The 19,300-nt window shown below is 36.5% G+C and overlaps 1 protein-coding gene across 1 annotated transcript; it reads left to right on the top strand.

Moving 5' to 3' along the window:
* The first annotated feature begins 12,221 nt into the window (after nt 1-12,221).
* uqcrc1 (ubiquinol-cytochrome c reductase core protein 1) lies at nt 12,222-18,702 on the top strand. The gene is made up of 13 exons (XM_083521768.1): nt 12,222-12,381; nt 14,310-14,450; nt 14,620-14,706; nt 14,793-14,922; nt 15,246-15,444; nt 15,531-15,610; nt 16,252-16,367; nt 16,521-16,664; nt 16,888-17,048; nt 17,399-17,484; nt 17,872-17,960; nt 18,037-18,112; nt 18,229-18,702. The coding sequence occupies exons 1-13, from the start codon at nt 12,319-12,321 to the stop codon at nt 18,291-18,293; spliced, it is 1,437 nt and encodes a 478-aa protein (XP_083377894.1). The 5' UTR covers nt 12,222-12,318; the 3' UTR covers nt 18,294-18,702.
* The last annotated feature ends 598 nt before the right edge of the window (nt 18,703-19,300 follow it).

Genomic DNA, 19,300 nt, shown 5'->3' with positions numbered 1-19,300 from the left:
TCAACCTTAGGGAGTCATGGTGTTGGCTTACATAAACAGCTCACTCATTCTGTGTACTTAGAATGAAGTTATGGCTGTTTGTGCAGCTATGGAATGAACATGCTTATCTCTTTTTGACACTGTTCTAAATGTTCGCAGGGTTTAACTCAAATGCTGAGATACTAGGGATATTGTGTTATGTTGAATATTTAGCAGTAGTGTTGTGTGCTTTATATCATCATCTTTGTTTCATAGTTCATACATGCATCACAAGTATATTTGAGGTCACTTCCTCTAATTAGAACGAATGTTATTTCTCTTCCTCACCTCTAACAACTCATCCTTATAGTCTTGACACTTCTCTATTTTCATTAACATGAATTGATTTTATAGCGCACTTCCTTCATTATGTCTAATTCTGACTGTTATGCTACTTCCCGTATTCTCTTTAATCACTTTTTTTCCATCTTCTTGCTATTCTAGCACACATTTAGAATTAAAGCGAATTCAGGGTTCGTGTGAATGCCAGTTTTGATAAACCACATTTAGAACTTAATGCTGAATCACTGACATGCACATGCCACTGTTCTGCATTATCTATCAGTCATACATTTTATTTATAATGCCACACTACCCACTACTACTAGTGTTTAGGAGCTCCTAACCTCCAATAATACCACAAACCTAGTTTATTTATATATATATATATATATATATATATATATATATATATATATATATATATATATATATATATATATATATATATATATATATATAGTACAGACCAAAAGTTTGGACACACCTTCTCATTCAAAGAGTTTTCTTTATTTTCATGACTATGAAAATTGTAGATTCACACTGAAGGCATCAAAACTATGAATTAACACATGTGGAATTATAAATGGAATTATATACATAACAAAAAAGTGTGAAACAACTGAAAAATGTCATATTCTAGGTTCTTCAAAGTAGCCACCTTTTGCTTTGATTACTGCTTTGCACACTCTTGGCATTCTCTTGATGAGCTTCAAGAGGTAGTCACCTGAAATGGTCTTCCAACAGTCTTGAAGGAGTTCCCCGAGAGATGCTTGGCACTTGTTGGCCCTTTTGCCTTCACTCTGCGGTCCAGCTCACCCCGAAACCATCTCGATTGGGTTCAGGTCCGGTGACTGTGGAGGCCAGGTCATCTGGCGCAGCACCCCATCACTCTCCTTCTTGGTCAAATAGCCCTTGATGCCTTCAGTGTGACTCTACAATTTTCATAGTCATGAAAATAAAGAAAACTCTTTGAATGAGAAGGTGTGTCCAAACTTTTGGTCTGTACTGTATATATTATTATTATTATTATTATTTTATTATTTATTTATTTTTTTACAGGGGAGAGCAATGAACCTTGACCACATTGTTTATTTGTATATTGATAAGTAGGGGATGTTAAAGTTTGTGTATAGTTTGTGTATAGTGTGTATCAGGGCTTGTGTAATCAAATTTTACTTTATCCTTGGTCATTGTAAAACAAATCCTGCTGTAGGGACCTTTGGATTAGATTTGGTCCGATCTGGCTAACGTCTGGAGACACTCAGCATGGTGTCGTGAGATAGCATAGACACTATATTTAGTGAACCACTCAAGGATGGCGACACCAGGCCACCGGTTTATTGCCTCTGCCTGTTGTCACTGGCTGTCCAAGTGAGATAAAGTTAAGTTTGGATTGGGTGGTGAGGGGAAGCTCAGAGGCACCCACTCACTGTGGTTCTAATGAAACTTTCACACAGACAGTCATTTCCTTATATGTCACACTCTCTTTGCTCTTTCCTTTTGTGCTTTAGCTTCTCTCGTTCACTCTCCCTTCCTAACTGGAGTTAATGGGGTGCAATGTGTATACCTTGAAAGATAAGATGAGCATTAGCAGTTGGCTGTTGAAAGCAGATAATTTAAACAACAAGCCATACCACTTTTTATATATATATATATGTATGTATGTGTGTGTCTAGAGTACATAGATTATAGATCGTTTTCTACTATTGTAGGGCAGAAGAAACTCAAAGAATGACAATATTTAGCTTCCTTGCATGAATCACATGGTTGTCCGTGACATCACATTGACATAAATAGTTTGTTGGTTTACTATATAACTACATCTCTGTTAAAACCTTTGCTCGTATCAGGTGTGTCAGTGGAACCAGACCTGTGTTTCCCAATGTGGTAAAACCACCAAGGTGGTTTGCTCATACCTTTCGATTTAGTTTCAGTTTAGTGCTAATTAATTGTTTCAGGAAATAATTTAATAATAATCTATGAATATGGATATATAGTCTGGATTTAGGATAGCAATAACACAGTATATAACCTATTTAAACAGAGCTGGAAATGGGTATTGTTATTATAATTTTATTCACACATTAAAAACTTTCTATGTGTCACTTCAGAATTTTAAATATACACATTGTAATTAGGCAATACACGGTACTATTCAAGTAATTTAGTTTTAGTTTCCTGTAAGTAGCTGTCTAGCTGGGTAAAAAAACATTGCTAATACGAGATATTTCATGTTGTAGTTTTGTGACTATTGACGTGAAAATCAACATAGTATCAACAATGTAAGTACATGAATTGTAATTTGTTAATATATTTTGTTTGTTTTTAACATCCATATGTAAAAGGCAAATTAGGATTTTGTAGCAATAATCAGGGTAGTGTATCTCGGATTTGATGCTTACTTTTGTGATTTATAAATTTACTATTGCTAGCAACTATTAGCAAACAATTGCATTTGACAGAAAAAGAATCTGATGCAGGATCAGATAAATTAAAGCTAGGACTGTGTGGGAAAAAAATGAGTAGCATTAATTTATCCATCAAAAATAATTTAGAGATATTCAGCACTTAAGTAGTCTACTGTGCCAGAAAAAAAGGCACAATGAGTCTTTTCAGTGATAACTCAGTTAAATAAGAATACAGGTTAATTTGTAGTAAATTAATGCCTAGTTGCTGTAACTGTAACCTATTTTGACTCTGTAGATATCATTTCTGGCTCACATTTTCTCACACATGCTTCAGTGGGGTTCAGCAGAGGTTTTTTGCTCTGCCCCATGTCCTTATCTGCGGTTAGCATGTGTGCAGGGCAAGTAGGGCCCCCTCTACACTCCCTCGATTAAACTTCCGCAGAGTCTAAAAGATGAGGACAGACAGGTGCAGAGCTCAAACACACCATCATCTGTCTGTCCATCCATCCATCCATCCATCCATCCATCCATCCATCTATCTATCTATCTATCTATCTATCTATCTATCTATCTATCTATCTATCTATCTATCTATCTATCTATCTATCTATCTATCTATCTATCTATCTAAACTTTTACTGCAAAATAAGTTAATCTGAATAAACTTATAACAAAAAAGGACGAGACGTTTAATTAAATAAATAAATAGTAAATAACTATGTTTCATTTACTGTTAAATGTCATTTGTGAATTCATATAAAAGTCTCTACAATTTGTCCTTTCAGATAACCCAAAACCTTTTTTTTGACCCAGAAAATAAGTATTTAAGTATTTACTGCTTTACATTTTTAAATAGACATTGAGGCACATTGGGCTTAGCATTTGCCTTTATGATTCACACTAACCACCAAATCTAGAATTTCTCAGACTTATTATTTATTTAACTTATTAAAAATTAGTTTTTAATTTCTTTGATATTACAAGTGGTTTCTCAGGAAAGAAGAACTGAGTCAACAAAAGTTTAGGGTTAGCGACTAAACTTACTCACCCTTTAATGTAGAGCTGCTGCAATGCTTATATCTATTCCAGTCAAGAACATCTTTCTGTATGTTAAATGTGTGCACATGTTTTGAGTTGTAGCACAACACCTGGTAAATGCATTATTCACTACAGAACACAACACACCTGATGCTACCAGTCAACGATTGTCCTCACAGTGCAGCAGCTGCCCACCATAACAGTTTAACTGCCTTACACATACAAGCACAAAAAGAAAAGAAAAGAATTATTTATAATACACAAAGTGGTTATATGCTAATTTGATGTGAACATCAAGCTCTAAGCTAAGTGTTGACTAGTTGATTATAAGAGTAAAGCTCTGACTGAAAGTCTGGTGAAAAAGAAGGCTTATGTTAATGCACTTGTACTGATACATTATAGTTTCTATAAAAAAACAGCACACTGCATTGGCACCACATCATTTTTAAAAAGAAAAATACATGATTATTGATGAAGTTGTCTTTAAGATGTTCATTTAATGTTTATTGACAGAAGCTTCAGTGTCAGTGCTTCTTGACAATGAGAAAGCTTTCCATTACAGAAAAGACTTTCAATTAATGAGGAAAAGAGATGCTGGTGAGGGTATGAGTGTAGCTTCTATATCATAAATGATAACCAGAATGTAGCTGTTTCACAGATATTAAATTAATTTCAACAGAATCAAGCGTAGACAGAAAAAGTATCATGTCGCCGATTAATTAAGTAAAAACTGTTATTGGTGTGCTATAATATGAATAAAACATTTAGAAATATCCGATTATACTATAGTGATTACTCCCCCTGGTGTGGATTATTCTCCTCTAACAGTAAAGACCATTGTATTTTAGTCTCTGCACATCCTCCTCCTTTTAGTTAACATAGACAATACATATTAATCAACATAATTGTTGATTATGAACAAGTGACAGATTTGATCTTTTATCTGTTTATCTGTATTAATAGGACAAAGAGAAATAAATCCACAAAACAACATTAAAATAGGATTGTTATACAGCATGTAGAAATAACACACAACTGCTAACATACTACAATTGCATTACACTATTCATGCTACAGCCCTGACACAAATGTATGCAAGCATTAAACTTCATGATGCCACCCCTGACTTTCCAACAACCACATTTTATTAGGTTTTTTTAATATATATATTTATTACATCAAAAGAACATTTGTTCTTTTTTGTAAGCCTTTTTGAGAGAGAGAGAGAGAGAGAGAGAGAGAGAGAGAGAGAGAGAGAGAGAGAGAGAGAGAGCGAGAGAGAGAGAGAGAGAGAGAGAGAGAGAGAGAGAGAGAGAGAGAGAGAGACCTCCCTGTGGAAGGACAAAGCAACAGGTGAATGGAGGATTTCATACTTCTGTGTTGTCACTGCTGTCTTTTAACAGCTGTGTCAAATGCCTCCTGTCACTACTAATCACCTGGAAATGGCAGTTGCACAGAGCAGGTGGTTACATTAGGAGGGTCATCAAGGAATGGCTAAAGGAGGTGTGTGTTCCCCTTGTGTATGTATTGTATTATATTCTAAATCTTTCAGCCTGTAAATAAAATGTATTTATTCAGAATTTCAAACATTTTACATTATATGCTTAACAACAGTGAACTGTTGAAGAAAAATGTTGACAAAGAGCCAATTTCAGTTACTCCAAAAAACTCTTCATAACTATAGCTGGTATAATCTCCTTCAGGCAGCAAGGACAACCCCTTTTGGGCTAAGATACAATTTAAAGAGCATGAACATGACAGAGTTTTATAAACAAAGACAACAAAAGAATCCCCTGAAGGAAGCCATGTTGCTGCGTTACAGCATAACTGCTCTTTCATTTTCTCTATATCTCACTCCTCCCCCTTTTTTGTTCCTGCCAACCCCTCTCTTGGTTATTCCCTATTTTAGTCTGCCCCTTGTTATATTCTTTGCTTCTGTAAATTCAAAGTAAATCTGCTGCCAGTGCATTTTCCAAAAGTCCTTGTTCAAACAGACCATTGCAGTGTTTCCTCTTTGACAAGGACCAGTGAAGCTGTGGATACTGATACTCCTCTTACTTACATGCTTACACACACACACACACACACACACACACACACACACACACACACACACACACACACACACACACACACACACTCACACACACACACACACACACACACAATTCCTTCACAAAGCTTTATAAGGACAGGGAGAAAAAAGACCAGTCGGCACTAAATTTAGAACACTTCTGCTTCGCCTCTCTTCCCTCTCTCCCCTTCTCCTCCTTATCTGTCTTTTTTCCTTCTTTCCCTCTTTCTCTCCTTCTCTTCCTTTCTGTGGGTGGCAGGGAAGAGAGCACGTAACTGATGATGATAATAATAATAATCCACAAGATAATAGCCAGGCTAGTAGAAGGCATCTCAGGATTCCTCTGGTCTACACAGCATGGGAGCATCACTAGCATCAGCATTATCTCTACACAGGAAGACTTGCAGGAAACTGAGGCTTGTGTTTGGACTAAATATAAGAAATAAGATTTCCATTACTGATCACTTCTTTTCATGTGTTTTGACAGCCATGGCTTTATATGCTCCTGAAATCAACATAGATCAACACATTGCTAATGTATTGCTTGAAAAAAGAGAAAACAGTTTAGGAATCGTTGAGACTATAATCTTAACTACAGACTGGAGTCTCGCATTCCTTATACTACGATGGCTATCTGCCTGTCAAGGTGACATGACCCATATAAGCCAAATAAACTGCAAAACAAATGAATGATTTAACAAAGTGGCACCACCTCGGCTGGAGCAAACCTTTAAGTTTCCTTTATCTCTGGCTCATTACCCTGGTGACACTAACAAACCACAGTTGTGTGTTGGTTGGAAACGGTAGCTGGTCAACTGCTGTCAGCTCTGTGCTCAGTCCTCTCTCTCTCTCTCTCTCTCTCTCTCTCTCTCTCTCTCTCTCTCTCTCTCTCTCACACACACACACACACACACACACACACACACACACACACACACACACACACACACACACACACACACTGATAATGTAAGCGGTTTTTAAGAAGCTGGGGAATTTAAGGACAATTGTGTAATAGAGAACTAGAGACACGTGTTAGGTAGATGCATTAATTTCCAAAAGGAGGAATGACTGTGACGTTCTTTATTTTATTGTACTCAAGGCAAAACAAAAGAAGAAAATGACAAGTAACTAAAGGGGTTATAAATCAGGCACTTACTGGATCCCAGCTGACTCAATTAGATGGTTTTTGCGGTTTGATTTGGTTGCCATAGAAACCTTAGTGTAAAGTGGGTTGGGTATTAAAATGACAAAGCACTGCTTATATTTGTCATTTTGAAACTTAATTTTGAAATCAGTAATTTGCAGTGTTTTACATTATGCATGAGAAAATATGGTGCCTGAACAAAACACAATCATAACATAAGCTCAGAATGTTATCACTCAGTGCATGTGCAACATGTTTTTTGGGTGTTGTGTTTTCCCTTGTTTTCATGAAGGAAATAATTTATATACAAGAGATATTGTGATCATATAATTATGTGGTTCTAAACTATCATGCAAGCACCAACACCTGCATACTTCTCCTGGCTCATCAAAATACTGTAAACACATTACATTCTCCCTACATTCACCTTCCATTATCAGCCTCATATACTTCATAGTTCAGCACTGACTTTGTAAGAATAAGGCTCTCACATACACCGCTTCATGTTGTCGCTTGCACACAAAGTATTTGCCTTAAAATTAATGCAGTTCCATCCTCACCCTAAAAATATGATGGGCTACAGAAACCTTTACTATTAAAAAAAAGACTTTGCTATTTGCATGCCTTGTCAAATTAACTGGGAAGCACACAAACCTTTCAACTGCCATTCAAATTGCATACAAATTATATTCAAATGCGTCCAATGAGGAGAGGGTTCAAGGGTGTGGCCTACAAACCACCTCTGGGTAGATTACTCATTATTCCTACAATACAAAACAAAGAAAAGCCCCAAGGAAGGGGAACACAGACTAAATATTAAGTTGAGCAAGAAGAGGGTGAGTTTACTTTCTAAAAAAAAAAAAAAAAAAGGAAAAAGTTTGACGGAAACAAATGTGTTTCTCAATGGCTTTTGTGGTTGCTGTCTATTTAAATGTTCATACAGAAACACACACACACACACATACACACAGCTCCAGTTTATTCCCCAGTACAACCCAGCTCTGGGAATGACAAACTATGACATCACGATTGTTTGAAACATTCAATTTCAGACAATAGAGCTCTGTGATTACAAGACATGGGGAGTGACCTTCGTTACACAGAGGGCTCTCTCTCTCTCTCTCTCTCTCTCTCTCTCTCTCTCTCTCTCTCTCTCTCTCTCTCTCTCTCTCTCTCTCTCTTTCTATGTTTCTCTCTCCCTCCCTGGAATGCAGAGATGTAGGTGGAGTAGGAAGAAAACTGGAGATGTTTCTCTCAAGCTCTTATACAAAGGTCCAATACACTGTCTTATCACCATAAATTAACACTTGTATGTTAATACCGAGTCGGCTACATAGTGTGCATACTGTACGTTATGTTGTCATGAATATAGCACATACGGGCACACACTGATCAGACCATCCATGCAATCTTAAATTATGCAATAATTGTCTTGTAATAAGTAACAGTTCTCTCTACAAACTGTGAAACCTGAAGTATTATTCAACCAACATTTTTATCTCGTTCATCATCAGCTCTTCAAATGTTCCTCCCCTGAAAGAACCATAAACGTCCCATCAATATCTAGACGCTAAAACAACAGACTAAAGTGAAACCCACACACATACACAGAAAACAAACATACTAGCTTTTGGTTAGAAGGAGTGTGGTGAGTCTTGAGGTGGCAAAAAAAAGCATCTCTCTGTTGAAACACCTGTGCAGTAAAGCAGGTGAGTGGACGAGTATGTGATAGAGTCAACAAACTCCTCCTTATGATACCATCACTCCAAAAAAAAGGAGCTCAGACTCAATGGGAAATCATTTTACATTTAAAGACAGCAAACAATACATAGGCAAAGCAAAGCACTAATGACTGGGCCCCAGGCTTTAAACAACCTTTTCAACTCCTCTGCTGGTTTTAAACAGCAGGTGAATATAGTCTTTTCAGTATAATCCATCAAATAAACCCTACTTTGTAGTTATGCTTCTCTTCACATCTTTTCATTCTCATCTACTGATCAACAACAAGTCTAAGCCTACTTTCTCTGACATTCCAGGGTTTAATGCCCAGTCACATCCCTCCTGTGGTTTTATTTTGGTGCTGCAGTGAACTGCATGTGAAGCTCCACCATATCTTGTTCATTATGACCTCTGAAATAAATATCACTTGCTACCTTACACAATCCTTAATAGCCAATGGAGTTTTTATGTTTACTCTTTGTCCATATTTTGAATGTATCTGGCAAGTCCATGTTCCTTAGAATAGACCCAAACATAAATCCTAATATGGAATATGAGACTTGACTTTATTTATGTATTATGGTTTACTCATCTGTGAGAGTCGGGTTCTCTCATTCGTTTGGAAAGTACCTAGCAGTGGCACGTTTTTGTTCATTAATTTATTTATTTATTTTTGCTGTTGTATATGCTATGAATCAAATTCTGACTTCAGTAGGAATCAACCCTAATTTAAACAAAATACACACTATTACATTATCTCAAACATTACTAACCTAATACATAACAGTTTTTGTTAGCCCGTCTACTGTACAGCTAGATTACAACCATTGTACTGTTGTCGCACTAATTGGCAAACGGCGCCACCTTACGGACATAAACATATTGCACAAGGAAGCAATAAATATTGTTCTTGCTGGTTACAAATGTTTTTTTTGTTTGTTTGTTTGCTTGCTTTCAATTTCCTTTTTTTTCTATCAGCGGTGGACGAAGTACACAAACTTTGTATTTGAATTAAAGTCAAAATACAAAATACAAAAAAAGTACAGAAGTATTTGCCTTCAAATGTACCTTTTGTCACAAGACACTTACTTAATCAACTCAGTTTATGTGAAAAGACTCTGTTACTCTTAGCAAACCTATTGATACAATCATATTAATTATTCAAACACTAACTGATATCTATTAAAATTATCAATAACCCAAAACCATGAAGCTAAATCATTTACTTTAAAACCAAATGCAATAACAGGATTTGAGAGCAGGTAGTTTTGTTTTAAGGTTTATTTGTATTATTACTCTCAATATAATTGAACTGATGCTGAACTGTATGTTCGTGCTAAGTAGATTTTTCCATGCTGGGAAATGTTTTGGCTAATCCTCTTAGGGAATTTTTGTGCTATAGCATACAATAATATTCTAGAAAATAACGTGCATCCAAATTTGTGGCAACAGTTTGGGGTCTTCATTTAAATGTGATTGTCAGGTGTCTATAAATGGTTGGAATATATTGTCTATGTTTCACTCATACATTCAAGTTGTTAATTGTATAAAAGAAACACACACACACACACACACAAAAGACAAGTACACCGCAAAGACAATTTGTAAAAAATAAAAAATAAAGGTCAATCTATCTCACGTTAAGTGAAAACTCTTCTCATAAGCTCTTGCTAGCTTTGAAGATACCACTTTTACCAACAGCATAATTACTTTTATTTACTTACTAGTTTCTCACTGATGGTATCGACACTGGAGACTGTAACTCAGAAAATTGTGTCAATACCACTACATTTTAAATAAAAAAAATTACTAGTAATTGGTAAAAGCTTTGCTCAAAGTAAGTGGTGATGAATATAACCATGATTTTCCTACAATTTGGCCCTCATCCCAGATACCACAGATAAATAAAATGACAAACAGTTTGTGTGCAGAGGTGTTACTAATAAAGTGAACAGTTATTCTAAAGAGGTGTTCCTAATAAAGTAAATGGCTATTAGAACACCTCTATACATTACACTGATCAGGTATAATATTATGAAATTAAAACATTACGATAGGTCAAGTAAATAACACTGATTATCTCTTCATCATGACACCTGTTAGTGGGTGGTATATATTAGGCAGCTAGTAAATATTTTGTTTTTAAAGTTGATGTGTTAGAAGCAGGAAAGATTGAGTTTGAGTTTGCCAAGGGCCAACTTGTGATGGCTAGATGGCTGGGTCAGAGCATCTCCAAAACTGCAGTTTAAAAGTCTGCAGTAAAAAAAATCAGTATCTATCAAAAGTGGTCCAAGGAAGCAACATTAATGAACTGGCATCAGGGTCATGGGTGGCCAAGGCTCTCAGGTGGGCAAATGTAGCTCAAATTGCTGCAGAAGTTCTGAAAGAAAGGTGTCAGAATACACAGTGCATTGCAGTTGCGTATATAGCTGCGTACCCACAGACAACTCAATATATGGTCAAAATGTTATGCCTGATGGGTGTATACCCCTTCACTTAAACCCCTAAACATCTGGCGGTACTGCAAATTAATTAAAGGGGATCCACAAATAATTTATTTTTTTTAAATAAACATGGGTAAAACCATCAAAGATAAAATATAAAAAATTTTAAATATTACAATAATTACATTAAAGTTCTATTATACATAAAGCTGATGTTCATGTAAATGTATAATAGTCCACCTGATAAAAGGAAAATGTATGAAACTGCAAATCTATTTAAATAAAAGACAACTATCAACAAATTAATTGCGAAATATATGTTATGATGCATAAATCTTTTTCAAAGATTTGAAAATATTTTATTATATACAGACAATGATGTGTGTACAACAACATAGTTCTAATTGTCAACATAATATAACTAGTGTAATAATGACTGGTTTCTATTAATATCAGTTTTTATGTTTGACCCATTTGGTATCATTTGCACTGTCTTGTGTTGTCTTTGCACTGTCTTGTGTTGTCTTTGCACTGTTTGCACCAGGTTGCACATATGCATTTTATGTGGCGAGGACATTTACTAGTCCTCAGCCCTGTGTTTTCTGTTTCCGTGATTGTTCTTGTATGTAGCATCAGGGTTCTGAAGGAACATTGTTTCATTTTACTGTGTACTGCGTCAGCTATGTATGGTTGAAATGACAAAAAAGGTTCTTGACTTGACTTGAGAAGAAACAATTCCCTACAGAAAATCAATCTTGATCCAACCAGCAACCAGCAGCCTAATCAGAGATGAGTGCTTATTAATGCTGAAAAACACAAAAAACAGAGAGAAATAAGAAAAAATATATATATGTTTGAACTCAGTGTAATCTAGTGGTGAGAATCATGCAGTAGGTACATATGGTTGACCAGCTTAGTGTAGTTTATTGTAGAGGTAATTCCTGCTCCATAGAAATGTATGAAAAGGAAGAAACTGAATCTAATTAAGAATCAAATCCATTGCATTGTAATGTTGCAGGAGCTAATTTGCGGGTAATATACTTATTATATGATTAGGTTTGGTAAAAGAAAAATAATAATGTCACTGTTCGGGCAGAGGCACCCATCAGCTTGCGTCAGGTCGCGGCCTTGACGTGTGTAGCGAGCACGCGCGTTTCAGTCCTCTCAGTCCGCCGACAGGGGTAAAAGATGGCCGCGTCCGTGTGCAGATTTGGTGGAGCTATGGGCCAAGCTCTGGCTAAAGCCAGAAGTGTAAGTAAATTGTGTGTTTGGTTCTTTTAAAACGTTTTATACGCTTTCGACAAACCATTTGCAGCTAAAAGCGGAGTTTTCCGCCTCTAAAGTAGACGTTTGTCATTCATATGACTTCCGTTGGTCCTCGGCTACGTGTGAAAGCCATACTAACTAGACAAATAGTAGGTCAAGAAGTATGAAACCGCTCAGCATAAACTATAGTGCGATACAGTGTTGTGAAATACTGTTTAGTACGTTAGTGTGTGTAGATTTTGAAAGCCAAAGAACAATGGACATGTTAGCATAGTGGCTAGCTGCTCCGTGAAGCTAATGCTAGCTAGCCAGCCAACATTATTTAGAAGGTCAACAGAATCCTCCGGAGTGATCAAGAGGCGGGTTGTTGTTGTCGACGTTAATGAGCACAATAAATTGTGATAATTAACAGCTACATATTTGCGTTTGGAATAAAGATTATGGTTAAGTGTGTGGAATACATACTGTTGACAAGGTCATATAACACGACCTGGTTGTCTCGGCTATACTGGAGCTGCTGCACCAGCTAGTGGATTTTAAACGCTACAGGAACACACAAGATCATTACAGAACACGAAACTGGACAAAGTACACAAAACGTGTACTTGAGTAAAAAAAAAAAAAAAGTAGGTGAAATATTACTCTAGTAAAAGTTAAAGTGCGCCCTTCAAACTTTCACTTGAGCAAAAGTATTTCGCTTGAGATGTACGTAAGTATCCAAGTACTAAGCTTTATTATGGGTATAATGTAAAAATAATTTTTAGCACAACACTCTTACTTAATCAACTCAGTTTATGTAAAAAGACTCTATTACTCTTAGTCAATCTTTAAATAGAATGATATGAATGAGTAAAACACTGATATCTAATAAATTACCATGAGGCCACAGATTTTGGGCAAGTTAAATTCAGGAGTTTTTCCATCATTTATTCCTTTTAAAATGTTCTTCTTGCGGTTTAACTCACCCTGAACTGTATGTTTGTGCTAAGTAGAAACCACTAAGCAGCAATGGCGGTTCTAGCTGGTACCCTGGGTGAACCTCACCAAAACTCAACATCTCCCCCATTGATTAGTTTCAGCTTTGAAAAGCTCTCCTCTGCTTCAGCTTCTGTCACTGGATGAGTACGAAATATTCTCAGATCAGTCTACAAATCTGAATACATATATAAATATCACCCTTAAAGTGTTTACTGCACAATTATATACACATCATTGTGCACAATTTATGACATCACCTCAGTTAAAGAAACCGAAAGCAATAAGTGCTGTTTAACTACAATCCAAATAGACTAGGTGGCGGTAAATGCTGCAATAAATTATAATGTTATGCAGGCTGAAAGAAATATTGTTGCTCTATGCATAAAAGTACAGCAGGCAACACAGCGTACCCTAAGTGCTATATAGTTATTAGACTATTTCATTAAATGCATTAGCTTATACTATCCTCATAACGAGATGAGTGATAGAGCTGCATACACACCTTTATCTTTTGTATGTTTCCCCCCTACTTCTTTCCACTTTTTTCAACCTGATTCCGGCTCCTGAGGGTTTAGACCTTTTTTGTCATCCATAATTTTAATTTGGATTCAGCTCTTCTTACTGATATAACGTCACCCCACCTCTCCTTTCTGAGTGTATTAGTGAGGGATCTTCTCCCCTGCTGCCTATGTCACCTGAATCTGCCACTGCCAAGCGGCAATCAAATCATGTCTTGGTAATAATTAAGCTGGGGCAAGTACCAAAAAGTACAGGCTAGTGTTATTCCTAGATTAATTTTGTTGTATCAATTCTCCAAACTACAGTCCAAAAACTGAGATTATATAAAAAAAAAAGTGTTTATTTGCCAGTCTTAGGACTATGAAGATAATTTCGATCACGTTTCATTGTTTGGTTTCCTGTCTTTGTGTCTCTAGCCTGTTCTGCTTTCTCTAAGACGGGGACAAGCAACTGTGTCCTATGCCCAAAGCCTGCTGAGTGTTCCAGAGACGCGGGTCACAACACTGGAGAATGGACTGAGAGTGGCTTCGGAGACTACAGGTCATGGCACATGCACGGTGAGAAATCCGTTTAACAGCTACTATACAAAAATTATTCATTTCAGGAACCTGAGAATCAAAGACTGCTCAACAGATTGTTATAACAGTAATAATAATATCAATTAAATGTAAAAAGTGAACAAAGTCTGTTCTTTACATTGGTTTTGCACCTTTGCTTTTCTCCTAGGTTGGCCTGTGGATCAATGCCGGGAGTAGATATGAGTCTGAGAAGAACAACGGTGCTGGGTTTTTCCTGGAGCACTTAGCTTTTAAGGTATAAATATTTAGTTTGATTCATTTTGGTATACATGTTATTTTGTCCACATTCTTTTAGTGACAAACAATTTCCATCAATTTTAGGGCACAAAGAAGAACACCCAGTCTGCAATTGAACAAGCAGTAGAGTCAATGGGAGCTCATCTTAGCGGATATACTTCTCGTGAACACACTGCGTATTACATAAAGGCCCTTGCAAAGGACCTACCAAAAGGTGGGCCGTGCATACAGAATCTGTTATAGATATCTATTTATTTATATTCCTACAAAGAATAGTGTAGCTTGCAAAAATGGCAGTGCAATTCCTGATTTCTTGTGGATGTCATAAATTACTTTGTCAGGAACTTGATTTTGGCATGTTCATAATGAAGTCATTTTGTGTCAGCAAACTGGATTACTGACTTAGTAGTATTCAGGCTAAGAATTTGTACTTTTGTGAAACTGAACAGTGACTTCTTTGTAATAGCTGTACACTGATAATTTGGAGTTAATTTCAATCTCTCTTACTCTCATTGACCGAGTTTTTTTTGTGTGTAGCGGTGGAGCTCTTGTCTGAGATGGTTCAGAACGCATCTTTAAGCGAGGCTGAGATAGAGCAGCAGAGGGGAGTGGTGCTCAGAGAGTTGGAGGAGGTGGAGGCCAGCCTGCAGGATGTCTGCATGGATCTGCTTCACGCCACTGCATTCCAAGGCACGCCTCTAAGCCAGAGTATACTGGGACCCTCTCAGAATGCCAGGTACATGTGTGTGCACATTCATATTCAAACCAAGTTTTGTGTGTTGCTTGTTTAGTTCACTGACAAGTTCTACCTTGATCTTTAAGGACTTTGACACGGCAGGATCTGGTGGAGTACATCAGTAGCCACTACAAGGCTCCTCGCATGGTGCTGGCTGCTGCTGGAGGTAATGTACAAGCCTTTGCATTTTATTGATAAGTCTACCTATTAAGAGCTATCCTTCTACGGAAAGGCATTGTTCTTTGCATAAATAAAAATCACCACCGGAGCCAGTTGAGAGCATCACAATGACCATATAAAAAGAGACCTTTAAATGCATCCACTGATGCATTAAATCAAGTATGAGCACCGTGCATTTATTAATGTTGTTCCATTTTAACTACAGTGAAATTACTGATGGGGGGGGGGTAAAAATCCCCTATAACTAAATTATAAATTAAATTGAATTAAAAAATTTAATTTAATGTGAACCAAATTTAAATCAACATTTTTAGGGTAATTCGTCACTAAAAAGGCAACTTGTAGGGAAATTGCCATAATACAGTGGACACGATGAACATCAGTTCTGGCCCCACTAATCCATTTTTGACCATGTTTGTAATCATTGCCATTTAAGGGTGGCTATTTATTAAATTTTTTTTTTTTTTTACAAAATAAAAATGAACATATATAATAATTGCATTAAAATGCTTTTTTTTTATGCAGGTTAGAATATAAAGCAGCACTGTTAAATAAAAGCTTTCCAGATTGGTATCAGAGTATTGCAACTGTAAATTGTAAGAGATCAGTGACTTTGCTCTGCTGTAGGTGTGAACCATGAGGAGTTGGTGGGGCTGGCGAAGCAGCACTTAAGTGGTGTTTCATTTGAGTATCAGGATGATGCTGTGCCCTTGCTGTCTCCTTGCCGTTTTACTGGCAGCGAGGTGAGGCTTGTGTATATATGTGAAAGAAAATGCTTCTATTTGTAAAAATAAATTAGGATGCCTCCGCAAAAATTGGTGTTGTATGTGTCTAAACTATCATGATTGAATGTATATTTTAAGTCTGCTCGTGTATTATGTTTTTGTTACTTTAAGGTTCGAATGCGTGATGATGCCATGCCATTGGCACATGTTGCTATTGCAGTAGAGGGTGCTGGGGCTGGCAGTCCTGACATTGTGCCACTCATGGTTGCTAATTCCATCATCGGCAGCTATGATGTTACATTTGGCGGTGGCTTGGTTAGTTGTAGTACATTATTCTGACAAGGGTGCTTGAGCATGTTTTTGTATTGTCCATGTAGACAATGTTTGGTTACATTTTAAATGATCTCTTTGTCCATATATCTAGTATTTTATTAGCTTGAAGTGCTAAGTGTTATTTAAGCAGGTGTAGAAAATTTTTTAAATATTCTTGCACTAAATAAAATTTTATTCTTGCACTGTAAAAATCTTGTGTGTACAGCACCTGAGCAGTCGTTTGGCACGTCTGGCTGTAGAGGGCAACCTTTGCAATAGTTTTCAGTCTTTTCACTCCACCTACTATGACACTGGTCTGATGGGCATCCACTTTGTCACAGACAAGCACAAGATTGAGGACATGATGCACTGGGCTCAGAATGCATGGTAAGGTAACGCTTAGGCTGCATTCGAAAGGAAATTTGCAATTCTCAGCCTACAACCAAATTCCCTAAAGTGAAATTTAAGCTTGTAAACTTCGGAAAATAGTTCGTTCTTGTTTATGCAGTTACTTCAAATCGTCATACCACGCACACTGATAAGTTTTTATTATTATTATTATTACTAATACACACAATGTGGCTAAATCTAAAATATGAATTACATACACATTGCTGTAGTGCTTTGCAAATGATTTTTGCTTGTTTTATAAACTGCACAAATAGATTATTGAACCAACTATTTCTCTATTGCTCTGTGGCAGTGCTGAAAGTTATTGTTTTGTCTCTTAACCATAGGATGAACTTGTGCACCACAGTGACCGAGAGTGATGTAGCCAGAGGAAAGAATGCCCTGAAGGCCAGTTTGGTAGGACAGCTGAATGGTAAGACAGATACAATTATAGTTTCATCCATATATACCTTCAGTTAAATTGGTGGTACAAATAAAATTTTAATTTGGCAGTTTAATTGCTTGCTATTTATGTAATATACGAAGCTGATAGTGTTGTCATATAAACCATGATATAATTGTTAATATTATAGAATACTATGATCCACTACCTAAACGTGATTTGTGGTAGGCATGCACAATTAAATTAAACTCTCCCAAGTTGCAAGTGTTTACTCTATCATGCAGAGAAATACCGACAATATACCAGCCAACTGTGACTGGGAGGCCAAACATTTCGTGAAATACTCCCACAATTTTTCTTTGTCTTTTTATTTTTATTTCTGTTTGCCTCTCACTTTCTTACATTCTTACTTTTCAGGCACCACACCAATCTGTGATGACATTGGCAGGCACATTCTAAACTATGGCCGTCGCATCTCATTGGCCGAATGGGATTCCAAAATTGATGTAGGTTTACTATTTTGACAAACACTAGTAATATTGGTGGTGTTCTATTATTATAATTAAATTGTTGTTGTTTTAGGCTGTGACACCCAAGACAGTGCGTGACATTTGCTCCAAATACATCTATGACAAATGCCCTGCTGTGGCTGCTGTTGGTGAGTTGTTTCTTTCTCTCAGACAATTGACAGTACTCATTTGAAACATTCTGAATTTGGTTTTGGAAACTGTGCTTAGTTTTAATGGCTACACTATTATGCTTTCTCTTGTTCAGGTCCAATTGAGCAGCTTCCTGACTACAACAGAATGCGCAGTGCAATGTACTGGCTTCGGTTCTAAATCCTCATATGGGTTTATCGGTTTTCCTGTTATCTCTTTATATTCTGCTCCCCACTTTGCAAACAGCCTGCACTTAGAGCAAAACTGATTTCAATTTGCAGTGGACAATCAAAACTGGAATGCACATCAAAATTGAATATATGATGTTAATGAGCTACTTTAGCCTTTTACCGAGGAGGAAAGTCCAATGGCTGCATTACATAATTAATTAAGGAAAGCGTAAATGTAAGGCTGAGGAAATTGGTGAATGGGGTAGAATATATTTAAACAGAAGATGCAGGAAAATTCAATCTCACATGTCAGGTAACATCAGAAGTATTTATGAAATAATGTGATGTTTTGTTTCTGTCCTTTATTGTACATAACAGAAGCTCCCATTCTGAATCCAATTAAATAAGGTTAACACCAATGTATGGCTAATTTGTGTTCTTGCTTTCTTTCTTGTAATTCATCTCGTCATTTCATCTGAGAGGTAAAAAAAATGACTAATATCAACATTTTAGTGCAGTAAGGTTAATAAGCAATAATGCCCAATACAGGGAATAAAAATAAACATGCAGAATTGGATATTATCCGTCATCTAATTAAACATCCTCCATTTTCCAAAATGTAACGGTCATAGAATTAAAATAGTGTGGGAGTACAATGTAGTGAGTAAGAGAGCTTCACTGCAGCCACGTCTACTCATGCAAGTCGTTCTTTTCAATAGCATTCACAAATACAGTGGGGCTTGATTAAACAGAACTATTTTCAATGCTAGAAAGGATTTTTTTTTCAGGGTTATTCCCAGTTTCTTCCATCATTTGATCACATGATCCCTGCTAAACCTCTGAAATTTCCCTTTATGGCTGGTGTTTTTGAAATTTTTTTATTAATATTTTCTTATGCATTATGTATAAAGGTATATTGACTATTTTCTGCTAAGCATCATCTCTGATATAAAAGCTAAAAGGTTGCCTGGTTATTGTACAATTATTTTTGTTCTTGCCCAGACACTCTTTCATCTT

Source organism: Silurus aristotelis, assembly GCF_946808225.1.
Source record: "Silurus aristotelis genome assembly, chromosome: 2".
NCBI lineage: Eukaryota > Metazoa > Chordata > Actinopteri > Siluriformes > Siluridae > Silurus > Silurus aristotelis.
This window is presented reverse-complemented; position numbering and strand designations above follow the sequence as displayed.